Below are 27,711 nucleotides of genomic sequence, written 5' to 3' on the forward strand. Positions count from 1 at the left end.
ATGTTTGTACCGTTGGGTGTGCGTTTTTAAAATTGTGTGTAAAGATTTGAGAAGATGGTGAATTGTTCCAGGAATTGTGTCTAAGCAACTGAGAAAAACTGTAAGCACGATTTTGAAAACAGGGCTCATTTTGTGAAAACACCACACACGATTCACACAACCACACACACAAACAGCAGAACACCTCACATCTCTTGTAAAATGGCAACAGTAGAGTCCAGAGGAGGAGGGGTCGAAGTCATCACACCAGGCTGGCCAGGGGCTTCATCAATGGCCCACTGGCCAATTATGTTCTGGCCTCTTCATCAGACTGAACTGAGCTTCATCCACAAAAATGTATTCATGGAGTCTTATTATGGAATCCAATTCAAACACTTTCCATACGTAAGAACAGATATAATTTTGTAAATGCTACAGACAGACAGGCCTATTCTGTAGAGTGTATGCACCCCTGATCTGCATACATTACAATATAATGTAGCTTGACAGTAGTATGTAGTATAGTATTGTACCGTAAAGCTGCATTACTACTCAGGGCTGTATTTCATGCAGTCTAATGGCATTGTTTTGAGTCTCTTGCTGTTTGGAGAACATAAGAGTCCTTCCATCCTCAGGTGATAGTCTTGCAATTCTACAAATAGGGAACGTGCATTTACAAAAAATATACATGCAGTAAAAACAGTGATGGACTCCCCCACCAGTCTCCTTTATATTGGCAGAGTGATGTACTGAAACATCTGTATACAGTAAACTTTCAATGACCTAAAAAAAAGGCAGTTACCTGCTCTCTTCTCTGAATCCCCTGATTATGGCGGCCACAGAGAATCTTCTGAGATTGGGTTGTACTCTTTGTCCTGCTTCTCTCATCGTCATTCCATGAACAAGAACATGGTCTATCACAGTTGCTCGAACTTCATCTGAAATGACTGCTCTTGGTCTTGGTCTTGCTCTTCTTCGTCCTCCTCCTCTTCCTCCTCGTACACCACCTCTTACACACTATTCCTCCTCTGTCTCTCAGATTGTTTCCATCCATTGTTGGTATCAACCCTCAACTCATCTGTGCACTCTGAACTGCCTTATATTGGTTTCATCTCATCATTAGCAACGAGTGTGAACAGTTCTGAGTCATTGTGTGTAAGCTGTGACATCTGTGCTGTAATTGTGTTTAACTTCTGCCCCCCATAGTTACCATTATGCATCATAAATGTGTGTTAGTGAGTGAGAATGTATTCAGAGTTCTGCAAAAAGAATAAATGAGATCTGTAAATTGTATCTGACTGGGTGAAAACTGTTGATGGTTTTGCCAAAAGAGCGATCGATTCAATAAATTGGTTCAGACCACTAAGCATTTGGGTTAGAGAATGGAGTTTAGTATTTTAGCAATACAGAAAAACTGTAAATGCAGCAAAAACATTTGTGGAAGCAAAAAAAAAGCATGTATTACAAAAGAAAGAAAGAAAGAAACCCTGAGCATCATCTCTTTGCCAGGCTGGATCAGGTCAGAGCACTTCGTCCACATCACAGGCTATGTCCTCTCTCGCAAGACAGTGAGGGAAGAGTCTTCTTGAATGGCGAATCCATCCTTGCACGGATCCTGCATCAATTTGGTCACAGGTCACAGGCCTCCGCCATGGCTTGAATGAGGGGTATCCTGACATAGGGCTGGAGATCGTAAACCTTCCACCGCCGTGCTGAAAAAAGCTCCTCAATGGGGTTAAGGAAGGGAGGGTGTGGTGGGAGGTATTGGAGTGAAAATTATGGATGCTGATGAAACCAGTTTTGGACCAGAGCAGATCGGCAGACAGATATGTTGGCATGGTGGTGGAGGACCCATTCTGCATGATTGCAGTGCACATTGTGATGTTACTACCACATTGGCCTGGGGCACTCAAAATAGCTCTGTGGCCAATGTTCCATTTTTGCTGAAGACAGGTAAACTCACCTGTTGCCTTTTTATAGTGCTTACGCCTGATTAGTGAGCTTACAATTAAGCACCTAAGTGTCTGCACTCCTGACGACCGTGTTTGATCAACTGGTTCATAAGTGTGGTATTTTGAGTGTCTTGAAATGGCAAAGAAGTGTCATGATGTTAGATTTCTGTGTCTAATGCAGAGGAGTGTGTTTAGTGTTTTGCAAAAAGTGTGAGGCTGAGAATGTGCTTATAGTTGTGCAGATCTGGACTGAGGTTTCGCTCCTTGAGTGTCAGGTTTCACTGACTGCGTGTTATGTTTCATTTTAGTGTGTAAGCAATCGTAAGAGACTGTGAATCTGAGAGTGATGGAGATATGCTGTGTTTGAGGGTTGACTGATGTTTGCTCTTGCCCCTATGATGTTCATCATCATTAAGATTCATACCAAAAAAACAATTAAGAATTCTCTTAATTAAGAATAATAATCAGTAAAAAGACGCCAGCCTTCCTAGTTTAATTTGGTGTTTCCCCGTAGCAAGCTATTACAGTACATTTCTTAAATATCCTGTTTATGGCAGCCTATATATTTATATTTGAGTTGCTTTATTATCTTCAGTGTCTGTAGTTTAACATTTGTCAGTGGATAAAGAACGACATGTAGGATGTCACACGGCATTTAATTATCCTTCACCTATCTGGTTAATTCCAAATACGTTTGTTCATTAACTCTTAAACACTTAACGTTTCCTTATAAGTCATGTCGTTTCAAGTACAGTGTAATTTTTAATACCACATTCTTTAATATTTACCATTGACCAATAAAAGGCTTCTTTTTCTGGTGTGCAGCCCATCAACAGATTCACACCTTACCCTCTGAGTTAGTATCTAATGCCCCAGTCCTCTGCATGTGTGCAGTTTACCCTGTTTCTTATTCAAGTTAGTGAAACGTAAGCCAGTTTAAAAGGAGCGTGAGAAGAGGTTAAAAACAGAACACACACACACAGATTTTCCTTTTGCTCAGATATCGGTCCACCGCTGTTTAAAGTCACTACTGCCCTAAAATGTTATTTTCAAAATACCTGCGAACTCAACTCAAGTGTCCTGAACACATACACATGTAAAGAATGTGTGATCTGTCTGTGGTGTGTTTGAGAGGAGAGAGGAGGGCTGGAATGCTGTTGTCATGTTCTGATCCACGCAAGAGAACACAGATTCATTTTCCTCAACTCCTCATTGCTAAACATGTTTATTTCCATTTTTTTTTTAATTTTTGCATTTGCCTTGAAAAATGCATCCAGTAATATGAGAAGAATGACTTTTAAAGATCGTGGAAAAGAACAGCGGGGTTAATTTGTCCTTTAGTAGGTAAAAGAACAAAGAAAGTTCTTCTTTTTAAGACACCGATCATCATTCCACTTGCCTTTTTCTGAAAGAGAGAGAAACATTATAAACAAGACTGATCTTGTTAATGCCCTGGAAAAAGATTACCTTGTTTTTATCTTGTCTTAGGTTCCTGTCTGTAAAATGTTTCTTCCTTCCTGTTTATCATTTGTTCATGTCTATCTTTCTTACACTCACATTCGGCTCACATTCAAAGGAAAACCACTGTAACTGTGGAACTTGTACTGGTATGTAGATGCACTCAGTACTAATAATGAATATAATGGTGGGTTTCAGTGAATACAAAGGACATACAGTCACATGATGACTATTATTCACTCATATAGCAGCTTGTTTTAACTGGTTTTACGATTGATGGGTTTGACAATCCATTTTTAAACCTGTGACACAGGATAAAACTCCTCATCATCAGGTGACAAACTTTTACACAATTCTGAGCAAACTGGTTTTGACTAAATTGAAATAAATGATTGTGTGGATAAAGCATGTGTATCTGGTAGGACCAGTGACAGGCTAGAGATGAATGGCTTTCTGGAGTGAGCATGTGTGTGTGTGTGTGTGTGTGTGTGTGTGTGTGTGTGTGTGTGTGTGTGTGTGTGTGTGTGTGTGTGTGTGTGTTCCTGTATGTGTGTAAAAAACAAACACAGTGGCTTTAGTTTGGTGAGGCAGATGTGAGTGCGTGAGTAAGTGTACCCCGTGTTGTCTGATCTGTTTTGTGTTGCACTGAGTGTTGCATTTTGACCACAAACGCAGCTCTTCTTCACCCACTACTAACTCTGTGTTCTTGTGGTTACATGAGTGTGTTTCTGCCCGTTTCACTGCTGTGGCTACAAGAGTAAAGACAGTCAGTTTCACTGGCCAAGTGACTTCAGTAGTAATGTAACAGTGAAATAATAATAAAGTTTATTTATGTGTCAGAGCACAGAGTTTATTTCTCTCCCCTCTTTCACTGTTCCTCTCTTTCCCTCACCTAACCTCTCTCTGATTCTCCACCCGTTCATCCTCCTATTCAATCACAACTGCATTTCCCAACGCCCCCCCCCCCCCCCCCCCCCTCTTTTTACCTTTCCAGTTCATTTCCAGACAGTCCTCTTTGTTGAAGTGATTGTTGGGCTCTCCTGGAACCCAGGCCTGAAAGTCCCAGTTAGAGTCATCAATCCAGACCCACTTACGAGACTGAAAAACAGAGAGAAAGACAGAGCGAGACAGAGAGAGAGAAAGAGAGAGAGAGAGAAATAGAGAGAGAGAGAGAAAGAGAGAGAGAGAGAGAGAGAGAGAGAGAGAAAGAGAAAGAGAAAGACAGAGAGAGAGAGAGAATATCATTATGTCACACTTTTGTTACAAAACATATATTTTTTCATTCTGATTAATTAATCATTTTCATTTTCTTGGACTTTTCTTACTGACATTAAAAAGCTCAAAGCCGCCCAACCAGATGCGAGGAGACTTTTTGTTGTACTTGAACACGATACAGTTTAGATCGTTATTGGCCCGCCTGCTGTGCACGGATGCCAGGTGACCACCAGGTGCTTCTTTCCTGCAGCGGAACTGTGGAAAGAGAGCGAAGCGTGAGGACACACTGGTCACTCAGGTCACCTCAAGACATTCCATGTCCAACATGACTTATTAAAGACAAATCTGGTCTCTTCAAACCATGAATTACTGTATGACTACGGTCTGAAATATAACATGAATTACCTCAGCGTCGGTAAAGTTGAGCGTTTCGTTGAAATACATGACACAGGAGGTGCCCACTTTGTACCAGTCTTCATATCTCTTCACATCACACGATCTGGGCATTTTCATGGAACAGCGTCTCACGTGGTGAGTGTGGTCTACAGCCCCTTCAAAGGGACCAAATTACAATGTTTTATTTGTTATCTGTGATAACGACATTCAAAAGACTGAACTGTGTCACTTTACTCGGCATAATGTCTGACTTGCTCAGTTACCACTTCTCTGGCTTTCTTTACACTGTTAGCTTATTCCAAGATAATTTGACAGGTAGGACAATGAAAGGACTGTGTGAAGACCAAAGTGCAAAGAGATATAATAAAGCTATATTAAGTGACGCTGTGTGCTGCATGTCAATAATGATATAATGTTGTAATAGTACCTCTCTTAAAGGACCAAGACACACTGCTCCCTATCAGCAGACAGGTCATTAACAGGCTGGTAAAGTTCATTCTCCCTCTTCTCTGATGATTCTTCTGGCACAGCAGGGCAGAGTCGCAGGTCACATATCACAGCAGTTCATAGGACTTTAGCTTTATGTGTGTTATTGTTTCGATATTCTCATGTACTGTTTAGCATTAGATTCAAATAGTGTCCACTTTTTTATCAACTGTTAAACTGTTTCATTTAACATTAGTGAATCCTTTTTTTAAAAAAAAAACGAGAAGGCACAAACAAAGACGCATATTTTTGGGCTGAAAAAATTGAAATTGAATTTTTGAAACAAACTTCCATTTTTCTTTCTGTGGTCATTTTTCAGATTCTTGTAGATGCTGATGTACAAAAGAATCGACTTACCAGATTAAGAAGGAGACGTCAGTTCTACTCTTCCTGTCCTCACTGTCCTCCTTCACTCCTCTTATATTGAGCTGTCTCTCCCCACCTCACTCTGTATGCGTGACCTTTTTTGGCCTCAGAGTTTCTGGGGGAGTTTGCAAAGAAAAAAAAAACTGTCAAACAGACATAACAAACAAACAAACAAATAAAAAACCTGTTGGTACACAACAGTTGTGAACACACAACATAATCACCCTACTGGTGTATGTGATCTAGCTTAGTCCCTCAAACCGTTTGGACTGTCAGAGGGAAGAACATGTCTAAGAACAGTGCAAACTCCATCTCAACTGGAAGAACACTTGACAAATGTACAAAAAAGCAGTATTTGCTTCTCTATGGGCTCCAGTCCCTGTGCTTTGTGTTCTACTCCACAAGAGATGAAGTTCAGTTTCATCATGGTGATGATGAGAAGCCTACAATGAGTCCACAGTGAAAACAAAGTGTGGCGCATTGAAATTCAGAACTGCTTTGTTAGAAAATATCAATTAGTATGTCCCTTAAGAGGATCCAGGATTACTGTTGTGAGTTACTGAGGATAGGACGTGACATATGCTTTTCTGTTTTTTCTCACTCTGATCCTAGCTCATGTGTTGGTCTGCTTTGAGTTCCAGAACAAAGCAAAACTGTTACAACACTTACAACAATATGAAGATGAAATGATATTTCAGCCCAACTCAAACTCTGATAGAACTAACACATTTCATCAAGCCTTTCCCTAGTTGCTGAAGAACAAAAACACATGTAAGTGATCACTGGATATTTCACGAAGCTTTAGCAGTCATAAGCCCAGCTTCACCAGGAGGTGAAGCGATTGCCGTCTGGTGGTGTTTGGGATCCGCCGAATGCACTCCACCCTAACACACTGCGAAAGGCCTGGCAGTCTGGTCCTGTGGGTGAATAATCTGTGGAGAATCATTTCTAACACACTGTGGAAGGCCTAGTCCACTCTGCCCTGGCCCTGATGGGTGTATAATCTGGGGAGAATAATTTCTAACACACTGTGGAAGGTCTAGTCTGCTCTGCCCTGGCCCTGATGGGTGAATAATCTGGGGAGAGTAATCTCCCCTGAATCTTTACGGTCCATGTGTCTCTTTGTGTCCAGCGCCTGGGTTGTTATGTCCTCTCTGAGTTTATCTGTTAGAGGTAAATATAAATATGTCACTGCACAGAACCAGAGCCAGAGTAGATGAGAGATAAGGTCAGATAAGGTCATTATATGACAGAAACACCCTAACACCAGGCACCTAACACCTGCCCTACCCTAACGTCTAGTACTATTGGCCCTTTTATTTTATCATGTGTTAAGACTAAGCTGTAAATTATAGAAAAAAAGTTACCCATGCCTGTTGTGTTAGGGGCCACTGCGAACGCTTGACTGTGATGAGCAAATGATTTCTGTGTGAGTTTAGAGGTAGGCCTGTGCTTCATTCTCTTTGGACTGGGATATATGCTTTAATTTCTGCGGACTGGGACGTATACATTGGATCTTTGTACTAGGTCATGGCATTGCCAGTTAGATTCTGGTTTAAAACCTCCTGGTCCCTGATACAGTCTGTGCGGCTTTATGTCCAAAAAGGTGCCCAGGGCCTTTGGAATTAAAACAGCTTCAAAACATCACAGCTCCACAACCTCAAAAACAGCTCCACAACATCACTGCTCCACCAGCGAAAAACAGCTGCACCACTGGACGTCACAGTGCCGATCAGGTGCTTTTCTGCATGATCATCTCTGTTTCTGTTTCATTTGGCCATCAAACCTGTTCTGTTGACACCAGAGGTTCTCCTTTTTGCAAGTCCTCTGAACAGCTTGTATGTATAGAGGTGGTGTCTAACTGTAGTTCTGGAGATTTGGAGACCCCAGTGATGCAACCAACCACTGCAGGTCTCCACCTGTGTCCCTTGGAGACATTCTTGCCTGTGAGCACCATCCTCTCCACTCTCCACATGGAGGCAAAATACACTTGTGCCCTCTTCTGGACAGGTTCATCACACCTCCAGTTTTAAACATAATTATTACCCTAACAGTGGAGATGGGTATTTCAGATAGACAGACAGACAGAAAGATAGACAGACAGACAGACATACAGACAGATACATAGATACATACATACATACACTCACTCATTATCTGAGTCACTTATCCCGATTAGCCTATCCCAGCGCTCATAGGGCGAAAGACGAGGAAACACTCTGAACAGGTTGCCAGTCCATCGCAGGGCAGACACACAGACAAACACACTCACACACACATTCATACGTAGGGGCAATTTAGTGTCTCAAATTCACCTAACCTGCATGTCCTTGGACTGTGGGAGGAAAGCGGAGTTCCTGGAGGAAACCCAAGCAGACAAGGGGAGATGGAACTTGTTTTATTGCAGCAACCTGAGTAAATAACTCGCAACAGGTGACAACCCTAGAAAATTACAGAAAAGTAAATATAAGACAATAAATACACCAATCGTAATAAGAGCGGAAAACAATGAATCGTGATAAGGGTGGAAAGTAACAGTGCAATGATGCCATTTACACAAGGTATTTTTATATATGTATGTAAACCATACACAAACCAGTATGCACAGGTGAGGTTCACCAGTCACGTGAGGTCTATGTATATGAATATATAGCTTATAAATATAAATGGGTTATAAATATAAAGAGAAAGAAATAAATATCAACAAGCTGCATCCCCTACTCCTATGTCACTGCCTCAACGCGCCGCAGGATAAAACATCATTCAAACACGCCGCAAGATAAAACATAGTGTGTAGACTGGCATGTAAAGCTGTGTTTTTAGCCGTTGGCTGATTTATGCACGTCAGCAACCACTGGTCTCGTCCCAGTCATCTCAGTTATGTCATTTGCCACCATTGTCATGTTGATGGATGACTGTGGGAGTCTGGCCTGTATGTATAGAGGTGGTGTCTAACTGTAGTTCTGGAGATTTGGAGACCCCAGTGATGCAACCAACCACTGCAGGTCTCCACCTGTGTCCCTTGGAGACATTCTTGCCTGTGAGCACCATCCTCTCCACTCTCCATATGGAGGCAAAATACACTTCAAGATACAAGATTCAAGATTCAAGAGTTTTATTGTCATGTGCACAGCAAAACAGACAGTTGCACTGTACAGTGAAATTCTTACTTTGCTCATCCTCCGTTACCAGACGAGTGTGAATAGACAATGTATAAATAAGTAGAAAAAAATCTTATATGGAGACGATATAAATAGCAAAAGAACTTATAGAAAAACAAGAGAAGTGAGGTAGATGAATGTGCAATGTCGCAGTACCTGCACAGTATGTGCAAGGTGGCAGAGAGCAGCAGTCATAAAGTGCATTGTGCAATATTACATGATGACAGTGGTGGGACAGCAATGCCAACAGCTGTCTTGTGTCTGCAGAGTTTAGTGTTCGTTAAGTAGTGTGTGTTTTCAGTAGATGGCCCACCAGTCAAAGAGGTTGGAAGGGGCCATGTGTGAAAGAGTCATTCACAACCCTGATTGCGTGTGGATAGAAGCTGTTTGTCAGTCTTGATGTTCTGGACTTCACACTTCTATAGCGCTTGCCTGATGGTAGAAGTGTGAAGAGGTGATGTTGGGGGTGTGTTCTGTCCTTGATGATGTTGTGAGCCCTCCTGATGACCCTGGTGTTGTAGGTGTCCTGCAGCAGGGGGAAGGCTGCTCCTGAGATGGACTGAGCAGATTTAATCACGCGCTGGAGAGCCTTCCTGTCCTGAGTGGTGCAGTTTCCATACCAGACTGTGATGGAGCTGGTAAGGATGCTCTCGATTGTACTCCTGTAGACGTTGCTGAGAATTTTGGCTGGCATGCCAAATTTCCTCAGCCTTCTCAGGAAGTACAGTCGTTGTTGGGACTTCCTGATGATGTGCTATGTGTTGTGAGACCAGGTGAGATCCTCACTGATGTGAATGCTGAGGAATTAGAAGGTTTTCACCCTCTCCACCTCAGTCTCACCTATGTGAAGTGGTGTGTGCAACTCCCCTCGCCTCCTTGGGTCAACAATCATTTCCTTAGTCTTGTCTGCATTAAGGGAGAGATTGTTGTTATGACACCAGGCCACCAGATCTGCAACCTCCCTCCTGTACGCTGTCTCGTCCCCTCCAGTGATCAGTCCAATGACTGTTGTGTCATCAGCAAACTTGATGATGCTGGTGTTGTTCTGGGAGGCCACGCAGTCGTGCGTGAAGAGAGTATACAGCAGGGGGCTCAGCACGCAGCCCTGGGGGGTCCCAGTGCTTACAGTTCTTGTGCTTGACGTTGCCAACTCTGACTGACTGGGGTCTGTCCGTTAGGAAGTTCAGGACCCAGTTGCAGAGGGTGGGTGTCAGTCCCAGGGTGAGGAGCTTTTCGGAGAGTTTGTGGGGGATGACCGTATTGAATGCTGAGCTGTAGTTGATAAACAGCATTCTGACATACGTGTCCTTGCCCTCTAGGTGTGTGAGGGCTGTGTGTATGGCAGTGCTGACTGCATCATCAGTGGACCGGTTCCGTCGGTAAGCACTTGTGTCCTCTTCTGAGCAGGTTCATCACACCTCCAGTTTTAAACTTAATTATTACCCTAACAGTGGAGATGGGTATTTCAGATAGACAGACAGACAGACAGAAAGATAGACAGACATACATACAGACAGATACATACATACATAAATACATACATACATACACTCACTCATTATCTAAGTCGCTTATCCTGATTAGCCTATCCCAGCGCTCATAGGGCGAAAGGCAGGGAAACACCCTGAACAGGTCGCCAGTCCATCGCAGGGCAGACACACAGACAAACACACCCACACACACACTCATTCCTAGGGGCAATTTAGTGTCTCAAATTCACCTAACCTGCATGTCCTTGGACTGTGGGAGGAAACCGGAGTTCCCGGAGGAAACCCAAGCAGACAAGGGGAGATGGAACTTGTTTTATTGCAGCAACCTGAGTAAATAACTCGCAACAGGTGACAACCCTAGAAAATTCCAGAAAATTAAATATAAGACAATAAATACACCAATCGTAATAAGAGCGGAAAACAATGAATCGTGATAAGGGTGGAAAGTAACAGTGCAAGGATGTCATTTACACAAAGTATTTTTATATATGTATGTAAACCATACACAAACCAGTATGCACAGGTGAGGTTCACCAGTCACATGAGGTCTATGTATATGAATATATAGCTTATAAATATAAATGGGTTATAAATATAAAGAGAAAGAAATAAATATCAACAAGCTGCATCCCCTACTCCTGTGTCGCTGCCTCAACGCGCCGCAGGATAAAACCTCATTCAAACACGCCGCAGGATAAAACATAGTGTGTAGACTGGCATGTAAAGCTGTGTTTTTAGCCGTTGGCTGATTTATGCACGTCAGCAACCACTGGTCTCGTCCCAGTCATCTCAGTTATGTCATTTGCCACCATTGTCATGTTGATGGATGACTGTTGGAGCCTGGTCTGTGCTGGATGACTGCTGAAGAGTTCTCAAAGATATGCATGAACTTAAAAAAAGGTCAAATTGAAAGGGGAACATACCATATACCATATCTATTAAAATTTGTTTATAGGAATCCTGAATGCTGCCAATACATGTGACATGTATTTTGAGAGAAGATAATATTTTTTGAGATAATTTTGAGATGATTTTTTCATTGAGCAATTTTTATTTGATTGACGGGTTGGATTTCTCTCATCCTTTTGATAGAGCATCAAACTGTTAAACAATAAAAATAAACAATAACAATAAAGTGGTAATGACAGGTGAGCTTCGACACTCACTTGCACTGTTACAAGCGAAACAACGAGAGAGGAGGCATAAATAAATAAATAAATAAATAAATGCCAAAGACTTCAGCCGAAACGTCATTGTAGGACATTGGTTATATGATGTCTCCCTCTAGGGATGGGATATTGTGTTGCAAATCTGCAGATCCAGTTTTCTACTGTATCTGTCCATGAGCAAGAGTAATTGTACTTTATATCATGAAGACTGTTGCTATGTGTAGTTTAGAGAAAAAGCAGAAAGTTACTTGTTGAACATTTATCACATAAGAGATGGCTGGAAATGAGCTTTTATCTGTTCATTAAAAAGGACGGACTATTTAAAAACAGCGCAGACATCTGGTAGGATATCGTTAGACAGTCACACTTAGTACGAGTGTCAGGATTGGGGAATTTGGCCGCCCTGCTGGTCACTCTGTGTATTGTTATGCCTTGTGTTTTTGTTTGTTTTGGTTTTGCCATGTGCTTCTGTTTGCCCCTGTGTACTCCTGTCCCCGCCTCCCACCTGATCCCTATTATTACCTGGTTTGTTTCAACCAATAGCCTGTCTTTTCTGTCAACTGTTCTGTGTATTTAAGTCCTGTGTTTGTACCCATTTCTTGTCAGATTGTGACCTTTAGTTCTTTCTGCCAGTCTGTGTGCTTTGCTTCTGTGAGTTATAAGTTTGACCTTGTGGCCTGGACCTGTTTTTTGCTTAACGTTTTGGATTTGGTTGCCCTGTGGATCCCTGGCTTTGACCTTGTTTGTACCCTGTTTCTGACCACTCTTTTGCCTAACGATTTGGATTTGTTTGCCCTCTGGATTTTTGGATTTAGACCTTGGACTGGACACTGTTTTGAGATTGCCACCTGGTTTTTGAATAAAGAATTTTTTACCTAATTCTACCCTGTGGGTCTGCGATTGGGTCTTGGTCTGCCAAAACCTCACAGTACAATCTGACCATTATGGACCCAGCAGACCCCGGTCAGGTGAAGACTGCTCTGGAACAGCAGGGAAGAATGCTGGGAAAACACCAGGCTCAGCTGGATTCACTAAGCAAGACCCTGGACTCGCTTGCTGCTAATATCGCAGACTTGACGGCTAGTATCCAGCCCCTCCGACTAGCCCAGAGCAACCCACAAGCCCCAGCCATCTCTTCGCCTGATACCCCGGCACCATGGTCTTCACCCTCTCCGTCTGTCCGTGAGCCTCATCTGCCTCCTCCTGAGAAATACTCTGGTGAGCCCGGCACCTGCCGTTCTTTTCTCTCCCAATGTTCACTCATCTTTGAGCTGCAACCTACCTCATTCCCCACTGAACGAGCTAAAGTGGCCTACGTAATTACTCAGTTGTCTGGTCGGGCGAGGCAGTGGGGAACAGCTGTCTGGGAGGCTGAGTCACCCTTTTGTAAAGATTTCCAGTCCTTTTCCACAGAGATGAAGAGAGTATTTGACCGTTCTAAACATGGGCGTGAGGCTGGTCGCGAGTTACTGCACATGCACCAGGGGCGCAGGTCTGTGTCTGATTATGCCATTGATTTTCAGACCCTGGCCACCTCCAGTGGTTGGAATGTAGATGCACTATATGACACCTTTTTGAATGGCCTCTCTGAAGACATCAAAGATGAGCTTATCACACAGGAGCTGCCTGACACCTGTGAGGCCTTGGTGAACCTGGCCATTCGAATCGACGCACGGTTACAGCAGCGTCGCCGAGGCACATTTTCCAGGGACCCTCGGAGAGCAGCTACCGAGGTTCCGATCCGTCAGCCAACCCTCCGGTGTCCTTCATCACCAATCCATTCACATACTTCGGAGCCTGAGCCCATGCAAATCGACCGTGCCCGCCTGACCTCAGCTGAGAGACAGAGAAGGATAAGCACCCGTTCCTGTCTGTATTGTGGTCAACCTGGACACTTCATAGCGACCTGCCCAATAAAAGCCGACGCTCACCGGTAGGACGAGGAGTTCCGGTGAGCACAACCCCTGTCAAAATCTCCTCGACACAACGCACTCTTCTTCCTGTCACTCTAGAGTGGAAAGACCAAAGACTCGAAGCTTCGGCCTTGGTCGATTCAGGTGCCGAGGAGAACTTCATTGACTCCTGCTTGGCTGCTCAGTGGGGGTTGCCTACTTCTCTGCTCAAGTCGCCATTGCTGGCGCACGCATTGAATGGACAGAGGTTAGCCAACATCACACACGTCAGCATCCCGGTGAGTCTCAGTCTTTCTGGCAACCATCATGAACAACTAGTTCTCTATATTATAGATTCCCCTCAAGCACCCATCGTCCTGGGTCACCCTTGGCTAACCAAACACAACCCTCACATAGACTGGTGTAGCAGCAAAATTGTGGGCTGGAGTCCATTCTGCCTCTCTCATTGCCTCCGTCATGCTCAGATTCCTGTCTTTCCAGATTCCAAGTCCCCAGAAGAGTTTCCTGACCTCTCTGCTGTTCCTCCTGAGTACATGGACCTAAAAGCTGTGTTCAGCAAGTCCAGGGCCACGTCTTTACCCCCACATCGTCCATATGACTGCGCCACAGATCTCCTGCCTGGCACGTCTCCTCCTAGGGGGCGCCTCTATTCTCTATCCCGTCCTGAAACTGAAGCAATGAATAAGTACATTCAAGAGTCTATGGCAGCAGGTATAATCCGTCCTTCCTCTTCGCCTGCAGGAGCAGGATTTTTCTTTGTTGATAAAAAGGATGGCTCCCTTCGTCCTTGCATCGACTACCGGGGCCTCAACAATATAACCATCAAGAATCGCTACCCTCTTCCCCTCATGACCTCAGCCTTTGAGCTACTTCAGGGGGCATCTGTCTTCACCAAGCTGGATCTCCGCAATGCTTACCACCTGGTCCGAATCTGTGAGGGGGACGAGTGGAAGACAGCCTTTAACACCACCTCTGGCCACTACGAGTACCTGGTAATGCCTTTTGGTTTAACTAATGCACCTGCTGTGTTCCAGGCCCTGGTCAACGACGTCCTCCGGGATATGCTGAACCACTTTGTCTTTGTCTACCTCGATGATATCCTGATCTTTTCTAACTCCCTTGCAGACCACGTCTCATGTCCGCAGAGTCCTTCAACGCCTGCTTGAGAATCAGCTCTTTGTTAAAGCAGAGAAGTGTGAGTTTCACCAGGATACAGTCTCCTTCCTTGGGTTTGTTATATCAGCTGGTACTGTTCAGATGGATCAGAAAAAGATCAAGGCGTTATTAGAATGGCCTACCCCTGCCAACCGTCGGGAGCTTCAACGCTTTCTGGGTTTTGCTCATTTTTATCGCCGTTTTATTCGGAATTACAGCACATTGGCTGCCCCACTCACTGCCCTAACCTCATCAGCTGTTAAATTCTCCTGGTCCCCTGCAGCAGAAGCGGCCTTCCTTAACCTGAAGTAACGTTTTACGTCTGCCCCAGTACTGACCCAGCCTGACCCTGACCTACAATTCATCGTGGAGGTGGATGCTTCAGACATCGGCGTTGGAGCAGTTCTCTCCCAACGCTCCCCCAAGGACAATAAGGTCCATCCTTGTGCCTTCTTCTCCCATCGTCTCACCGCCACCGAGCAGAATTATGATATTGGCAACAGGGAATTACTGGCAGTCAAATTGGCATTGGAGGAGTGGAGACACTGGCTGGAGGGGGCCCATGTTCCGTTTCTCGTCTGGACTGACCACAAGAACCTGGAGTACATCCGAACAGCCAAAAGACTCAACTCCCGTCAAGCTCGATGGTCCCTGTTCTTTTCCAGATTCAACTTCACCCTGTCCTACCGTCCTGGCTCCAAAAATATCAAACCTGACGCTCTTTCCCGAAGATTCACCTCTCCAGAAAGTTCTCAAGCACCAGATACCATTCTTCCCTCTTCCTGCCTCGTGGGTGCTGCACAGTTGGACATAGAATCCACTGTACGTGCTGCCCAGTCAAACGAGGCAGGCCCCAGTCAGTGCCCCACTAACCGTGTTTTTGTTCCCAGTATTGTCCGTTCACAGGTCCTGCAGTGGGGTCACTCATCCCAGCTGTCCTGCCATCCTGGAGTCAGACGCACGCAGGCCTTCATTGGTCGGCGGTTCTGGTGGCCATCTATGGGAGAAGATATCCGCAACTTCGTCGCAGCCTGCTCGGTCTGTTCCCAGAACAAGACTTCCAACCAGCCACCTGCTGGCCTGCTACAACCCCTGTCTGTTCCCAAGAGACCCTGGTCCCATATCTCCCTGGACTTTGTCACCGGTCTGCCTCCATCAGAAGGTAACACTACCATCCTCACAGTTGTGGATCGCTTCTCCAAGTCAATACATTTCATTCCTCTACCCAAACTTCCTACCGCCAAAGAAACCGCTAGTCTCATGATACAGCATGTGTTCAGGCTGCATGGCCTACCTGCTGATGTGGTGTCAGACAGGGGCCCACAATTCACATCCAACTTCTGGAAAGCCTTCTGTAAACTTCTTGGTGCATCTGTCAGTTTGTCGTCAGGTTTTCATCCACAGACTAATGGCCAAACCAAGCAGGCTAATCAACTACTGGAGACGGTGTTGCGGTGTATGGCTTCCCAGAATCCTGCCTCTTGGAGTCAACAGTTACCCTGGGCAGAGTATGCCATCAACTCCCACACTACCTCATCCACTGGCCTGTCCCCATTCGAGTGCTCCATTGGCTACCAACCTCCATTGTTTCCTGACCAGGAGGAGGAAGTTGGGGTGCCTTCTGCTGAGGTTTTCATTCGCCGCTGCCGTCGAACCTGGAGGCGTACTCGCTCTGCCCTTCTTCGATCCACAGCTAAGATGAAGCACCAGGCTGACAAGCATCGCTCCAAGGCTCCTCTATATCGCCGGGGACAGTGTGTGTGGCTCTCCACCCGAGATCTTCCCCTTAGAGTGGATTCCCGCAAGTTGGCCCCTCGGTTCATCGGACCTTTTCCCATTATCAGAGTCATCAGCCCCACTGCAGTCCGTCTCAAGCTTCCTACAACCCTTCGTCGCATTCACCCCACTTTTCATGTTTCCCGGATCAAGCCGTTCCTCCGTAGCCCCCTGTGTCCTGCCCCCAAACCCCCCCCACCCCCCCGGCTCATTGATGGGTCCAAGGCGTACACTGTGCGCCAGTTGCTGGATGTCCGTCGCCGAGGCCGTGGGCTCCAGTACCTCGTAGATTGGGAAGGCTACGGCCCTGAGGAGAGGTGCTGGGTTCCGGCCCGTCACATTTTGGATCCCACGCTCATCCAAGACTTCCACCGCAATCATCCAGCTTCTTCTTCCATGACGCCTGGAGGCGTCCGTTGAGAGGGGGGTACTGTCAGGATTGGGGAATTTGGCCGCTCTGCTGGTCACTCTGTTATGCCTTGTGTTTTTGTTTGTTTTGGTTTTGCCATGTGCTTCTGTTTGCCCCTGTGTACTCCTGTCCCCGCCTCCCACCTGATCCCTATTATTACCTGGTTTGTTTCAACCAATAGCCTGTCTTTTCTGTCAACTGTTCTGTGTATTTAAGTCCTGTGTTCGTACCCATTCCTTGTCAGATTGTGACCTTTAGTTCTTTCTGCCAGTCTGTGTGCTTTGCTTCTGTGAGTTATAAGTTTGACCTTGTGGCCTGGACCTGTTTTTTGCCTAACGTTTTGGATTTGGTTGCCCTGTGGATCCCTGGCTTTGACCTTGTTTGTACCCTGTTTCTGACCACTCTTTTGCCTAACGATTTGGATTTGTTTGCCCTCTGGATTTTTGGATTTAGACCTTGGACTGGACACTGTTTTGAGATTGCCACCTGGTTTTTGAATAAAGAATTTTTTACCTAATTCTACCCTGTGGGTCTGCGATTGGGTCTTGGTCTGCCAAAACCTCACAACGAGCTTAAAACGTAACAGTGCATCTCTACGCGTAAAATCACAACATAAATGAATTTGTATAAAGCAAATTTGTATTCTGCCCTCTCTGTTGAACTGACCAACGTACAAAAAATTCACACATCAGTCTTTTATTCCTTTGACTTGTCCATTTCACAATTTCGGTCTTTTGGTTTCTAACACTGAGGCTGACGTCATGCATTTTACCTGCCTTACACCTGACAACATATTACTCTTTGTGCAAAATCCTTGTAAATGCCATTTGTGTATTTGAAGCTGGGGACATTTGAATTTGAGATTGGTAGGCTTTTAGTTGCTATGGTAATGCTGGTAACGGTCCTTGTGGAAAATCCTTTGATACGTTTTGGAGAATCCCATTGCAATTTAAAATGATCTACACCTCGGGCTTAGGAGCTGTGCATTTCTTGTCTATTTCAGGGTTAGTCGTATGTGCAATAGCCCAATAACGTAGCTACTCCCGCCCATGTGATGGCACTATTGGGCACATATAGAGAGGATATAAAAACCCTCTTACAGTTTTCCTAGATTGCTCAAACACATAAACTGGTTCCTTTAGCACAAAAACCCATACCCTTATGTCGTTCCCAAAACCACACAAGTATTTCCCATAACCATCAACCCTCTTCACCTGTTTCCACTTAGGGGTGTATGACCGCAACCCCTATGCACAGCAAAACCTCCTGGAGGCAACCGTGGATGCCTGTGGTGAAGTATCTATGGAGTCTATCCGGGGTTTTCTAAGGCACACAAGGGCATTTTTCCCACGCTGCCTGGCAAGAGCAAACATAACGTGTGATGCTGATGAGATATTATGGCATGACCCAGACCTGAGACGAGATGATGAGAACACTGATGCTGATTGTGATACTGATACTGATGCTGAGTAACCTGTACATCTTTCTGCATTTGGAAATAAAGCTTTTGGAACTTGGGTATTTTACTGTGCATGGACTCTTCCTTACATGTTTTGTCAGTGTGATATTTTAGAGGTCAGGTTTTTGACCCAAACAGCATATACAGTAGTATTCCATTATCCACTAATGTAAGAGGTAGTTATTACAGTACTGTTTTGAATTTCTCTCGCCAAGGTGTTCCTGAAAGAGTTATCTGGATAGTCAGAACTGTGATTTTTAGAACATTTCAAATTATTTCTCTGAAAACCCATTTTAAACATTTTGGTAGCAGTGTTTTGAATGAATCCCTCCACTGTGTAGCAAACAGTCATGTAGTCTGTTTTTGACAGTTTGCGCGTTTTATCTGAGGGCAAAGTTTGAACTGGTGCCAGAAGTTAGATGTTTGTACCGTTGGGTGTGTGTTTTTAAAATTGTGTGTAAAGATTTGAGAAAATGGTGAATTGTTCCAGGAATTGTGTCTAAGCAACTGAGAAAAACTGTAAGCACGATTTTGAAAACAGGGCTCATTTTGTGAAAACACCACACACAATTCACACAACCACACACACAAACAGCAGAACACCTCACATCTCTTGTAAAATGGCAACAGTAGAGCCCAGAGGAGGAGGAGTCGAAGTCATCACACCAGGCTGGCCAGGGGCTTCATCAATGGCCCACTGGCCAATTATGTTCTGGCCTCTTCATCAGACTGAACTGAGCTTCATCCACAAAAATGTATTCATGGAGTCTTATTATGGAATCCAATTCAAACACTTTCCATACGTAAGAACAGATATAATTTTGTAAGTGCTACAGACAGACAGACCTATTCTGTAGAGTGTATGCACCCCTGATCTGCATACATTACAATATAATGTAGCTTGACAGTAGTATGTAGTATAGTATTGTACCGTAAAGCTGCATTACTACTGAGGGCTGTATTTCATGCAGTCTAATTGCATTGTTTTCAGTCTCTTGCTGTTTGGAGAACATAAGAGTCCTTCCATCCTCAGGTGATAGTCTTGCAATTCTACAAATCGGGAACGTGCATTTATAAAAAATATACATGCAGTAAAAACAGTGATGGACTCCCCCACCAGTCTCCTTTATATTGGCAGAGTGATGTACTGAAACATCTGTATACAGTAAACTTTCAATGACCAGTTACCTGCTCTCTTCTCTGAATCCCCTGATTATGGCGGCCACAGAGAATCTTCTGAGATTGGGTTTTCCTCTTTGTCCTGCTTCTCTCATCGTCATTCCATGAACAAGAACATGGTCTATCACAGTTGCTCGAACTTCATCTGAAATGACTGCTCTTGGTCTTGGTCTTGCTCTTCTTCGTCCTCCTCCTCTTCCTCCTCATACACCACCTCTTACACACACTCTTCCTCCTCTGTCTCTCAGATTGTTTCCATCCATTGTTGGGATCAACCCTCAACTCACCTGTGCACTCTGAACTGCCTTATATTGGTTTCATCACATCACTAGCAACGAGTGTGAACAGTTTTGAGTCATTGTGTGTAAGCTGTGACATCTGTGCTGTAATTGTGTTTAACTTCTGCCGCCCATAGTTACCATTATGCATCATAAATGTGTGTTAGTGAGTGAGAATGTATTCAGAGTTTTGCAAAAAGAATAAATGAGATCTGTAAATTGTATCTGACTGGGTGAAAACTGTTGATGGTTTTGCCAAAAGAGCAATCGATTCAATAAATTGGTTCAGACCACTGAGCATTTGGTTTAGAGAATGGAGTTTAGTATTTTAGCAATACAGAAAAACTGTAAATGCAGCAAAAACGTTTGTGGAAACAAAAAAGAAAGCTTGAATTACAAAAGAAAGAAAGAAAGAAAGAAAAAAACCCTGAGCATCATCTCTTTGCCAGGCTGGATCAGGCCAGAGCACTTCGTCCACATCACAGGCTATGTCCTCTCTCGCAAGACAGTGAGGGAAGAGTCTTCTTGAATGGTGAATCCATCCTTGCACGGATCCTGCATCGATTTGGTCACAGGTCACAGGCCTCCTCCATGGCTTGAATGAGGGGTATCCTGACAGAGGGCTGGAGATCGTAAACCTTCCACCGCCATGCCGAAAAAAGCTCCTCAATGGGGTTAAGGAAGGGAGGGTGTGGTGGGAGGTATTGGAGTGAAAATTATGGATGCTGATGAAACCAGTTTTGGACCAGTGCAGATCGGTGGAAAGATACGTTGTCCCAGATGACAATGTATCTCATCTGCTCTGCATCCATTTGGTCTTCTGCTGTGACAGTGTTGTGTAGTCTGTCCAAAAATGTGAGTATGTGGGCTGCGTTGTAAGGACCCAAGTCGGCGTGGTGTGGAGGACCCCATTCTGCGTGATTGCACATTGTGATGTTACTACCACATTGTCCTGGGACATTCAAAATATATATATTTTTTTTTTGTCCTGTCACAGAGCCATTATGTTACAGTTGAAGAAGAAGAGGGGAAAGAAGAAGGAAGAGCAGATGAGGAGGAGGAAGAAAAAGGACAATAACAATATCAGCAATAACAACAACAACAATAATAATAATAATAATCATCGGTATAGTTATAACACTGAGTAATCATAAGTGATAGCAGTGACAATAATACTAGTAGGAAAGATCAGTAATAATAATAATAGTAGTACTAGTAATAATAATAATAATAATAATAATAATAATGTAGTGATAGTAATGAAGCAGGAAGATAACATTTAGATACCATTAAAGGAAAAGGGGAGAAGAAGGAAGAAAGGGGAGAGGAAAAAAAAAAGGGAGGGGGGGGTCAATTTGTTGGAAAGTTTAGAGCTACAAGGATGGGTTCCCAGGTGTTACTGAATAATTTGGTCTGTTTATTGTTTTTAGCTGTGATTCGTTCCATTGAGAGGTAGTCTGTTAACAGATTAAGCCATTGTGATATTGAAAGTTTCTGCCTGTATTTCCAGTTTAGGAGTATTGTTTTTTTGGCTATGGTTAAGGTGACGAGTATGATCTTGTGGTATTTGTGAATATGACTGATGGGTGTGAGATCTCCTAGAAGGCAAAGGGACGGGGACAGTGGAATGCTGTGACCCAGAAATTTGGAGAGTTCAAATATTATGGCTTGCCAGAAATTTTGGATTGGTGTGCATTGCCAGAAAGAGTGATAATAGCAATCTGTTGTGTTGAGGGTGCATTGTGGACAGATATCTGTATTGGTGAAGCCCATGAGGTGCATTCTACGGTTGGTGATGTTGCTACATATTTGTTTCCAGAAACTGAGATCAGTCTTAATTTTTAAATCTTTTTCCCAGTTTGTTATTGGTATAGGTAGTGCTTCTTCTTTTGGTGATGATATGTGTTTGTATATTTTAGATAAAGGTTTCTCAGATGTTGAAATGGATGCTATCTTTTCTATTAATGGTGGTGGTTGTAAATCAATGTCGGAAAGTTGTATTTTATTTTTTAGTGCATTTTTAAGCTGGAGGTACTGTAAAAAGTTTGGTTGGGTCATGTTATATCTCTGTGTTAGTTCATGGATGGTTAAGAATTTATCATTTGCAAACAGGTGTTGTAAGTGGGTGATTCCCTTACCTTTCCAGGAATGAAATGTGAAGGTGGTCTTATTGATTAAGAAATCGGGGTTGTTCCAAATTGGTGTGAGGTTACACGGTTTAAGTGGGTGATTTGTGATCTTATTGGTTTTCCACCAAGCTTCCAGGGTTGTTGAAATGGTGATGACCTTATAGCAGTTATGTTTTTTGATTGATTGGGATAAGAATGGCAACTCTTTAATAGAGAGTTCTTCACAAGCCGACTGTTCAGTTTCAAGCCAAGGATCTTGTTGCATGTCTGAATATGTCCATTTCATTATGTACTGTAACTGATGAGCTAAGAAGTAATGGAGAAAGTTTGGGGCATTTAAGCCACCAAGCTGCTTGCTTTCCTGGAATGTTGAGAGTTTAATTCTTGGTTGTTTATTTTTCCAGTAAAATTTTGTGATTATTGAGTTTAGAGTAGAAAACCAGTTGGGTGTTGGGAAGACGGGAGTCATTGAAAAGAGATAGTTGATTCTTGGTAGGATTGACATTTTCACTGCAGCTATGCGGCCAGCAAGTGAGAGTGGTAAGCTATTCCAACAACTTAAACACTTTTTGGTGGTTTTAAGAATTGGTATGAAGTTCAATTCAAACAAATCTGAAAGGTTGGAGGAAACATCAATGCCAAGATATCGAATGTTACCTGTAGGGATGTTTAGTGAGAGCCTGGGTGTCACAACATTCCACTGGTCCTGGTTAACTGGGAGAATAATGGATTTTGACCAGTTGATTGAATATTCTGAGATGGCGGAAGATGTCCCAATCAGATTGAAAATGGCTCGGAGTGATGTAAGAGGGTTTTGTGCATATAGTAATAGGTCATCTGTATATAGACTGACTTTGTGGGTTGTGTTCAGAGTGGTGATACCAGTGATTTGGGTGTTTTGGCGGATGGCAGCTGCTAGGGGTTCAATAAACAGGGCAAATAGTAGGGGTGAGAGTGGGCATCCTTGTCTTGTACCTCTGTGAAGTGTGAAACGTTGTGAAATTATACCATTTGTGATTACTGATGCTGTGGGTGAGTTGTACAAAATTTTAATCCATTGAATAAATGAATCCTCAAAACCAAATCTTTCTAATGTGGAGAATAAGAATGTCCAGTTAACACGGTCAAATGCTTTTTCGGCATCTACAGGATGACTGTATTGTTTTTTTTGGTTTTGGCTATGCTGATTAGATTGAATAGACGGCGCATGTTATTTGATGAATGCCTACCTTTAATGAGGCCTGTTTGATCAGGGTGTATTATAGAAGAGATGACTGTTTCTAATCTCATAGCTAGTGCTTTACTGATGTTTTTAATGTCTGTGTTAATGAGAGATAACGGGCGATAGCTTGAGCAGAGAGTTGGGTCTTTATTAGGCTTAAGGAGGAGTGATATAAGTGCTGTATTCATATGGGGTGGAATGACAGAGGAATGTTGAATTTCAGCGGTCATTTTTATGAATAATGGTGATATTGTTGGCCAGAAATGTTTGAAAAATTCTGCTGGGAAACCATCGGCTCCAGGTGCTTTGTTATTTGGCATTGAAAACAGTGCTTTTTTAAAATCGTCTGATGAAAGTGGTCGATCTACATTTATTGCTTGATTTTTATTTAGCCTGGGGAGTTTGATATTGTCAAGAAAAGTTTGAATTGCAGAGGGATCACATGTACAGTTGGATTTGTAAAGGTTGTAATAAAAGGACTGAAAGGTTGCTGAGATATCATTTGGAGTGGACACGGTTTTCCCTTCAGAGTTTTTACTGACTGGTATGATTGTTTTTTCTTGTTGTCTTTTTAGTTGATTTGCCAGATACTGTCCAGATTTGTCATTTTGTTCAAAATGGTTATGCCTGAGTCTCTGTATAAGGAATTGGGTTTTCTTATTTATGATGGTATCAAGTTCGTATTTTGTTTCAATGAGTTCTTTACGAAGGTCATCTGATGGATTTTCAGCTACTAGCAGAGTAAGCTCACCAATTCTCTGCTCAAGCTTTTTTTCCAAGTCTTGTTCTTTCTTTTTTCTGTGAGTGGAGTATGAAATGATTTTACCTCTTAATAGTGCCTTAGCTGTTTCCCATAATAATGTAGATGAGGTGAATGGGGAGTCATTCAGTTCAATAAAGGATGTCCACTCTTGTATCAGGTATGTGTTGAATTCTGAATCTTGCAGTAATGATGTGTTAAAGCGCCATCTAGTCTGTGGTTTTATGGAAATTTTGTTTATGAGATTGAAGCTAACTGGGGCATGGTCAGAAATGATAATTGGGTGAATCTTTGCATTTCCTGTTTTAGATATAATAGAATTGCTTATGAAGAAGTAATCGATCCAGGAAAGTGAATTGTGGTGTGGAGAGTAATAAGTACATTCTCTGCTGGTGGGGTTATGTAGTCGCCAGTTGTCACTGAGGCCAAAGTCATTTATGTATTGTTGCAGTGTTTCTGAAGGTTTCATTGGTCTGGAGAATTTTGTAGTGTTTGAGCGGTCGAGGTTAAAGTCCATAATTGTATTGAAGTCACCTCCAAGAATGATGGTCGTGTCAGAGAAGTTCATAAGCTGAGCAAAAAAGTTGTGAAAAAATGTGGGGTTGTCCTCATTGGGTGTATATATGTTTGCTACTGTTAATTTGATGTGTCCAATGGAACATTCAAAATAGCTCTGTGGCCAATGTTCCATTTTTGCTGAAGACAGGTAAACTCACCTGTTGCCTTTTTATAGTGCTTATGCCTGATTAGTGAGCTTACAATTAAGCACCTAAGTGTCTGCACACCTGACGACCGTGTTTGATCAACTGGTTCATAAGTGTGGTATTTTGAGTGTCTCGAAATGGCAAAGAAATGTCATGATGTTAGATTTCTGTGTCAAATGCAGAGGAGTGTGTTTAGTGTTTTGCAAAAGGTGTGAGGCTGAGAATGTGCTTATAGTTGTGCAGATCTGGACTGAGGTTTTGCTCCTTGAGTGTCAGGTTTCACTGACTGCGTGTTATGTTTAATTTCAGTGTGTAAGCAATCGTAAGAGACTGTGAATCTGAGAGTGATGGAGATATGCTGTGTTTGAGGGTTGACTGATGTTTGCTCTTGCCCCTATAATGTTCATCATCATTAAGATTCATACCAAAAAAACAATTAAGAATTCTCTTAATTAAGAATAATAATCAGTATAAAGACGCCAGCCCTCCTAGTTTAATTCGGTGTTTCCCCGTAGCAAGCTATTACAGTACATTTCTTAAATATCCTGTTAATGGCAGCCTATATATTTATATTTGAGTTGCTTTATTATCTTCAGTGTCTGTAGTTTAACATTTGTCAGTGGATAAAGAATGACATGTAGGATGTCACACGGCATTTAATTATCCTTCACCTATCTGGTTAATTCCAAATACGTTTGTTCATTAACTCTTAAACACTTAACGTTTCCTTATTAGTCATGTCGTTTCAAGTACAGTGTAATTTTTAATACCACATTCTTTAATATTTACCATTGACCAATAAAAGGCTTCTTTTTCTGGCGTGCAGCCCATCAACAGATTCACACCTTACCCTCTGAGTTAGTATCTAATGCCCCAGTCCTCTGCATGTGTGCAGTTTACCCTGTTTCTTATTCAAGTTAGTGAAACGTAAGCCAGTTTAAAAGGAGCGTGAGAAGAGGTTAAAAACAGAACACACACACAGATTTTCCTTTTACTCAGATATCGGTCCACCGCTGTTTAAAGCCAGTACTGCCCTAAAATGTTAAATGCCTGTGAATCAACTCAAGTGTCCTGATCACATACACATGTAAAGAATGTGTGATCTGTCTGTGCTGTGTTTGAGAGGAGAGAGGAGGGCTGGAATGCTGTTGTCATGTTCTGACCCACGCAAGAGAACACAGATTCATTTTCCTCAACTCCTCATTGCTAAACATGTTTATTTCAATTTTATTTCAATTTTTTTTTTTTTTTTTTTTTGCATTTGCCTTGAAAAATACATCCAGTAATTTGAGAAGAATGACTTTTAAAGATTGTGGAAAAGAACAGTGGGGTTAATTTGTCCTTTAGTAGGTAAAAGAACAAAGAAAGTTCTTCTTTTTAGGACACCAATCATCATTCCACTTCCCAATCTCTGAAAGAGAGAGACAAACATTATGAACAAGACTGATCTTGTTAATGCCTTGGAAAAAAATTACCTTCTTTTTGCCTTGTCTTTGGTTCCTGTCTGTAAAATGTTTCCTCCTTCCTGTTTATCATTTGTTCATGTCTGTCTGTCTTACGCTCACATTCAGAGGAAAACCACTGTAACTGTGGAACTTGTACATGTATGTAGATGCACTCAGTACTAATAATGAATATAATGGTGGGTTTCAGTGAATACAAAGAACATACAGTCACATGATGACTATTATTCACTCATATAGCAGCTTTTTTTGACTGGATTTACAATTGATGGGTTTGACAATCCATTTTTAAACCTGTGACACAGGATAAAACTCCTCATCATCAGTGGACAAACTTTTACACAATTCTGAGCAAACTGGTCTTGACTAAACTGAAATAAATGATTGTATGGATAAAGCATGTGTATCTGCCAGGACCAGTGACAGGCTAGAGATGAATGGCTTTCTGGAGTGAGCGTGTGTGTGTGTGTGTGTGTATGTGTGTGTGTGTGTGTGTGTGTGTGTGTGTTCCTGTATGTGTTTACCTTTCCCGTTCATTTCCAGACAGTCCTCTTTGGCATTTTGATTGTTGGGCTCTCCTGGAACCCAGGCCTGAAAGTCCCAGTTAGAGTCATCAATCCAGACCCACTTACCAGACTGAAAGACAGAGAGAAAGACAGAGAGAGAGAGAGAGACAGAGAAAGAGAGAGAGAGAGAGAGAGAGAGAGAATATCATTATATCACGCTTTTGTTACAAACCATTAATTAATCAGAATGAAAAGTATACATATAATCTTCATTTTCTTGGACTTTTCTTACTGACATTAAAAAACTCAAAGCCGCCCAACCAGATGCGAGGAGACTTTCTGTTGTACTTGAGCACGATACAGTTTAGATCGTCATTGGCCTGACTGCTGTGCACGGACGCCAGGTGACCACCAGGTACCACGTTCCTGCAGCAGAACTGTGGAAAGAGAAGCGTGAGGACACACTGGTCACTCAGGTCACCTCAAGACATTCCATATTCAATATGACTTATTAAAGACAAATCTGGTCTCTTCAAACCATGAATTACTGTATGACTACGGTCTGAAATATGACATGAATTACCTCAGCGTCGGTAAAGTTGAACAATTCGTTGAAATACATGACGCAGTAGGTGCCCACTTTGTACCAGTGTTCATAATTCTTCACATTACAATAGCTGGGCATTTTCATGGAACAGCGTCTCAGGTGGTGAGTGTGGTCTACAGCCCCTTCAAAGGGACCAAATTACAATGTTTTATTTGTTATCTGTGATAACGACCTTCAAAAGACTGAACTGTGTCACTTTACTCGGCATAATGTCTGATTTGCTCAGTTACCACCTCTCTGGCTTTCTTTACACTGTTAGCTTATTCCAAGATAATTTGACAGGTAGGACAATGAAAGGACTGTGTGAAGACCAAAGTGCAAAGAGATATAAAAAAGCTATATTAAGTGACGCTGTGTGCTGCATGTCAACAATGATATAATGTTGTAATAGCACCTCTCTTAAAGGCCCAAGACACACTGCTCCCTATCAGCAGACAGGTCATTAACAGGCTGGTAAAGTTCATTCTCCCTCTTCTCTG

At 42.9% G+C, this 27,711-nt stretch overlaps 2 protein-coding genes across 2 annotated transcripts; both read right to left on the reverse strand.

The window, feature by feature from the left end:
- Window positions 1-3,268: 3,268 nt before the first annotated feature.
- On the reverse strand, window positions 3,269-9,707 carry LOC115820569 (lectin-like). Its single transcript, XM_030784190.1, has 6 exons — window positions 9,446-9,707; window positions 6,960-7,016; window positions 5,010-5,155; window positions 4,719-4,859; window positions 4,376-4,487; window positions 3,269-3,336 (listed from the first exon to the last, which is right to left on the reverse strand). The coding sequence occupies exons 1-6, from the start codon at window positions 9,705-9,707 to the stop codon at window positions 3,269-3,271; spliced, it is 786 nt and encodes a 261-aa protein (XP_030640050.1).
- Window positions 9,708-25,999: 16,292 nt separating this feature from the next.
- Window positions 26,000-27,310, reverse strand: LOC115820570 (lectin-like). Its single transcript, XM_030784192.1, has 4 exons — window positions 27,209-27,310; window positions 26,922-27,062; window positions 26,644-26,755; window positions 26,000-26,067 (listed from the first exon to the last, which is right to left on the reverse strand). Exons 1-4 carry the CDS (start codon window positions 27,308-27,310, stop codon window positions 26,000-26,002), a joined length of 423 nt encoding a protein of 140 aa, XP_030640052.1.
- Between the last annotated feature and the right edge of the window lie 401 nt (window positions 27,311-27,711).

This window comes from Chanos chanos, chromosome 9 (assembly GCF_902362185.1).
Source record: "Chanos chanos chromosome 9, fChaCha1.1, whole genome shotgun sequence".
NCBI lineage: Eukaryota > Metazoa > Chordata > Actinopteri > Gonorynchiformes > Chanidae > Chanos > Chanos chanos.

What these genes read in the sequence shown, in the direction of transcription:
- LOC115820569 (XM_030784190.1), bottom strand. Translation starts at nt 9,707, where the DNA reads ATGCCAGCCAAAATTCTCAGCAACGTCTACAGGAGTACAATCGAGAGC. An exon ending in CACAAAGAGACACATGGACC is followed by an intron (nt 5,156 to 6,959) that starts GTAAAGATTCAG and finishes GTCCCTTTGAAG; the next exon opens with GGGCTGTAGACCACACTCAC. An exon ending in TCTGGAAATGAACTGGAAAG is followed by an intron (nt 3,337 to 4,375) that starts GTAAAAAGAGGG and finishes TCTCTCTTTCAG; the next exon opens with AAAAAGGCAAGTGGAATGAT.
- LOC115820570 (XM_030784192.1), bottom strand. Translation starts at nt 27,310, where the DNA reads ATGCCCAGCTATTGTAATGTGAAGAATTATGAACACTGGTACAAAGTG. An exon ending in TCAACTTTACCGACGCTGAG is followed by an intron (nt 27,063 to 27,208) that starts GTAATTCATGTC and finishes CTCTTTCCACAG; the next exon opens with TTCTGCTGCAGGAACGTGGT. An exon ending in GCGGCTTTGAGTTTTTTAAT is followed by an intron (nt 26,756 to 26,921) that starts GTCAGTAAGAAA and finishes TCTGTCTTTCAG; the next exon opens with TCTGGTAAGTGGGTCTGGAT.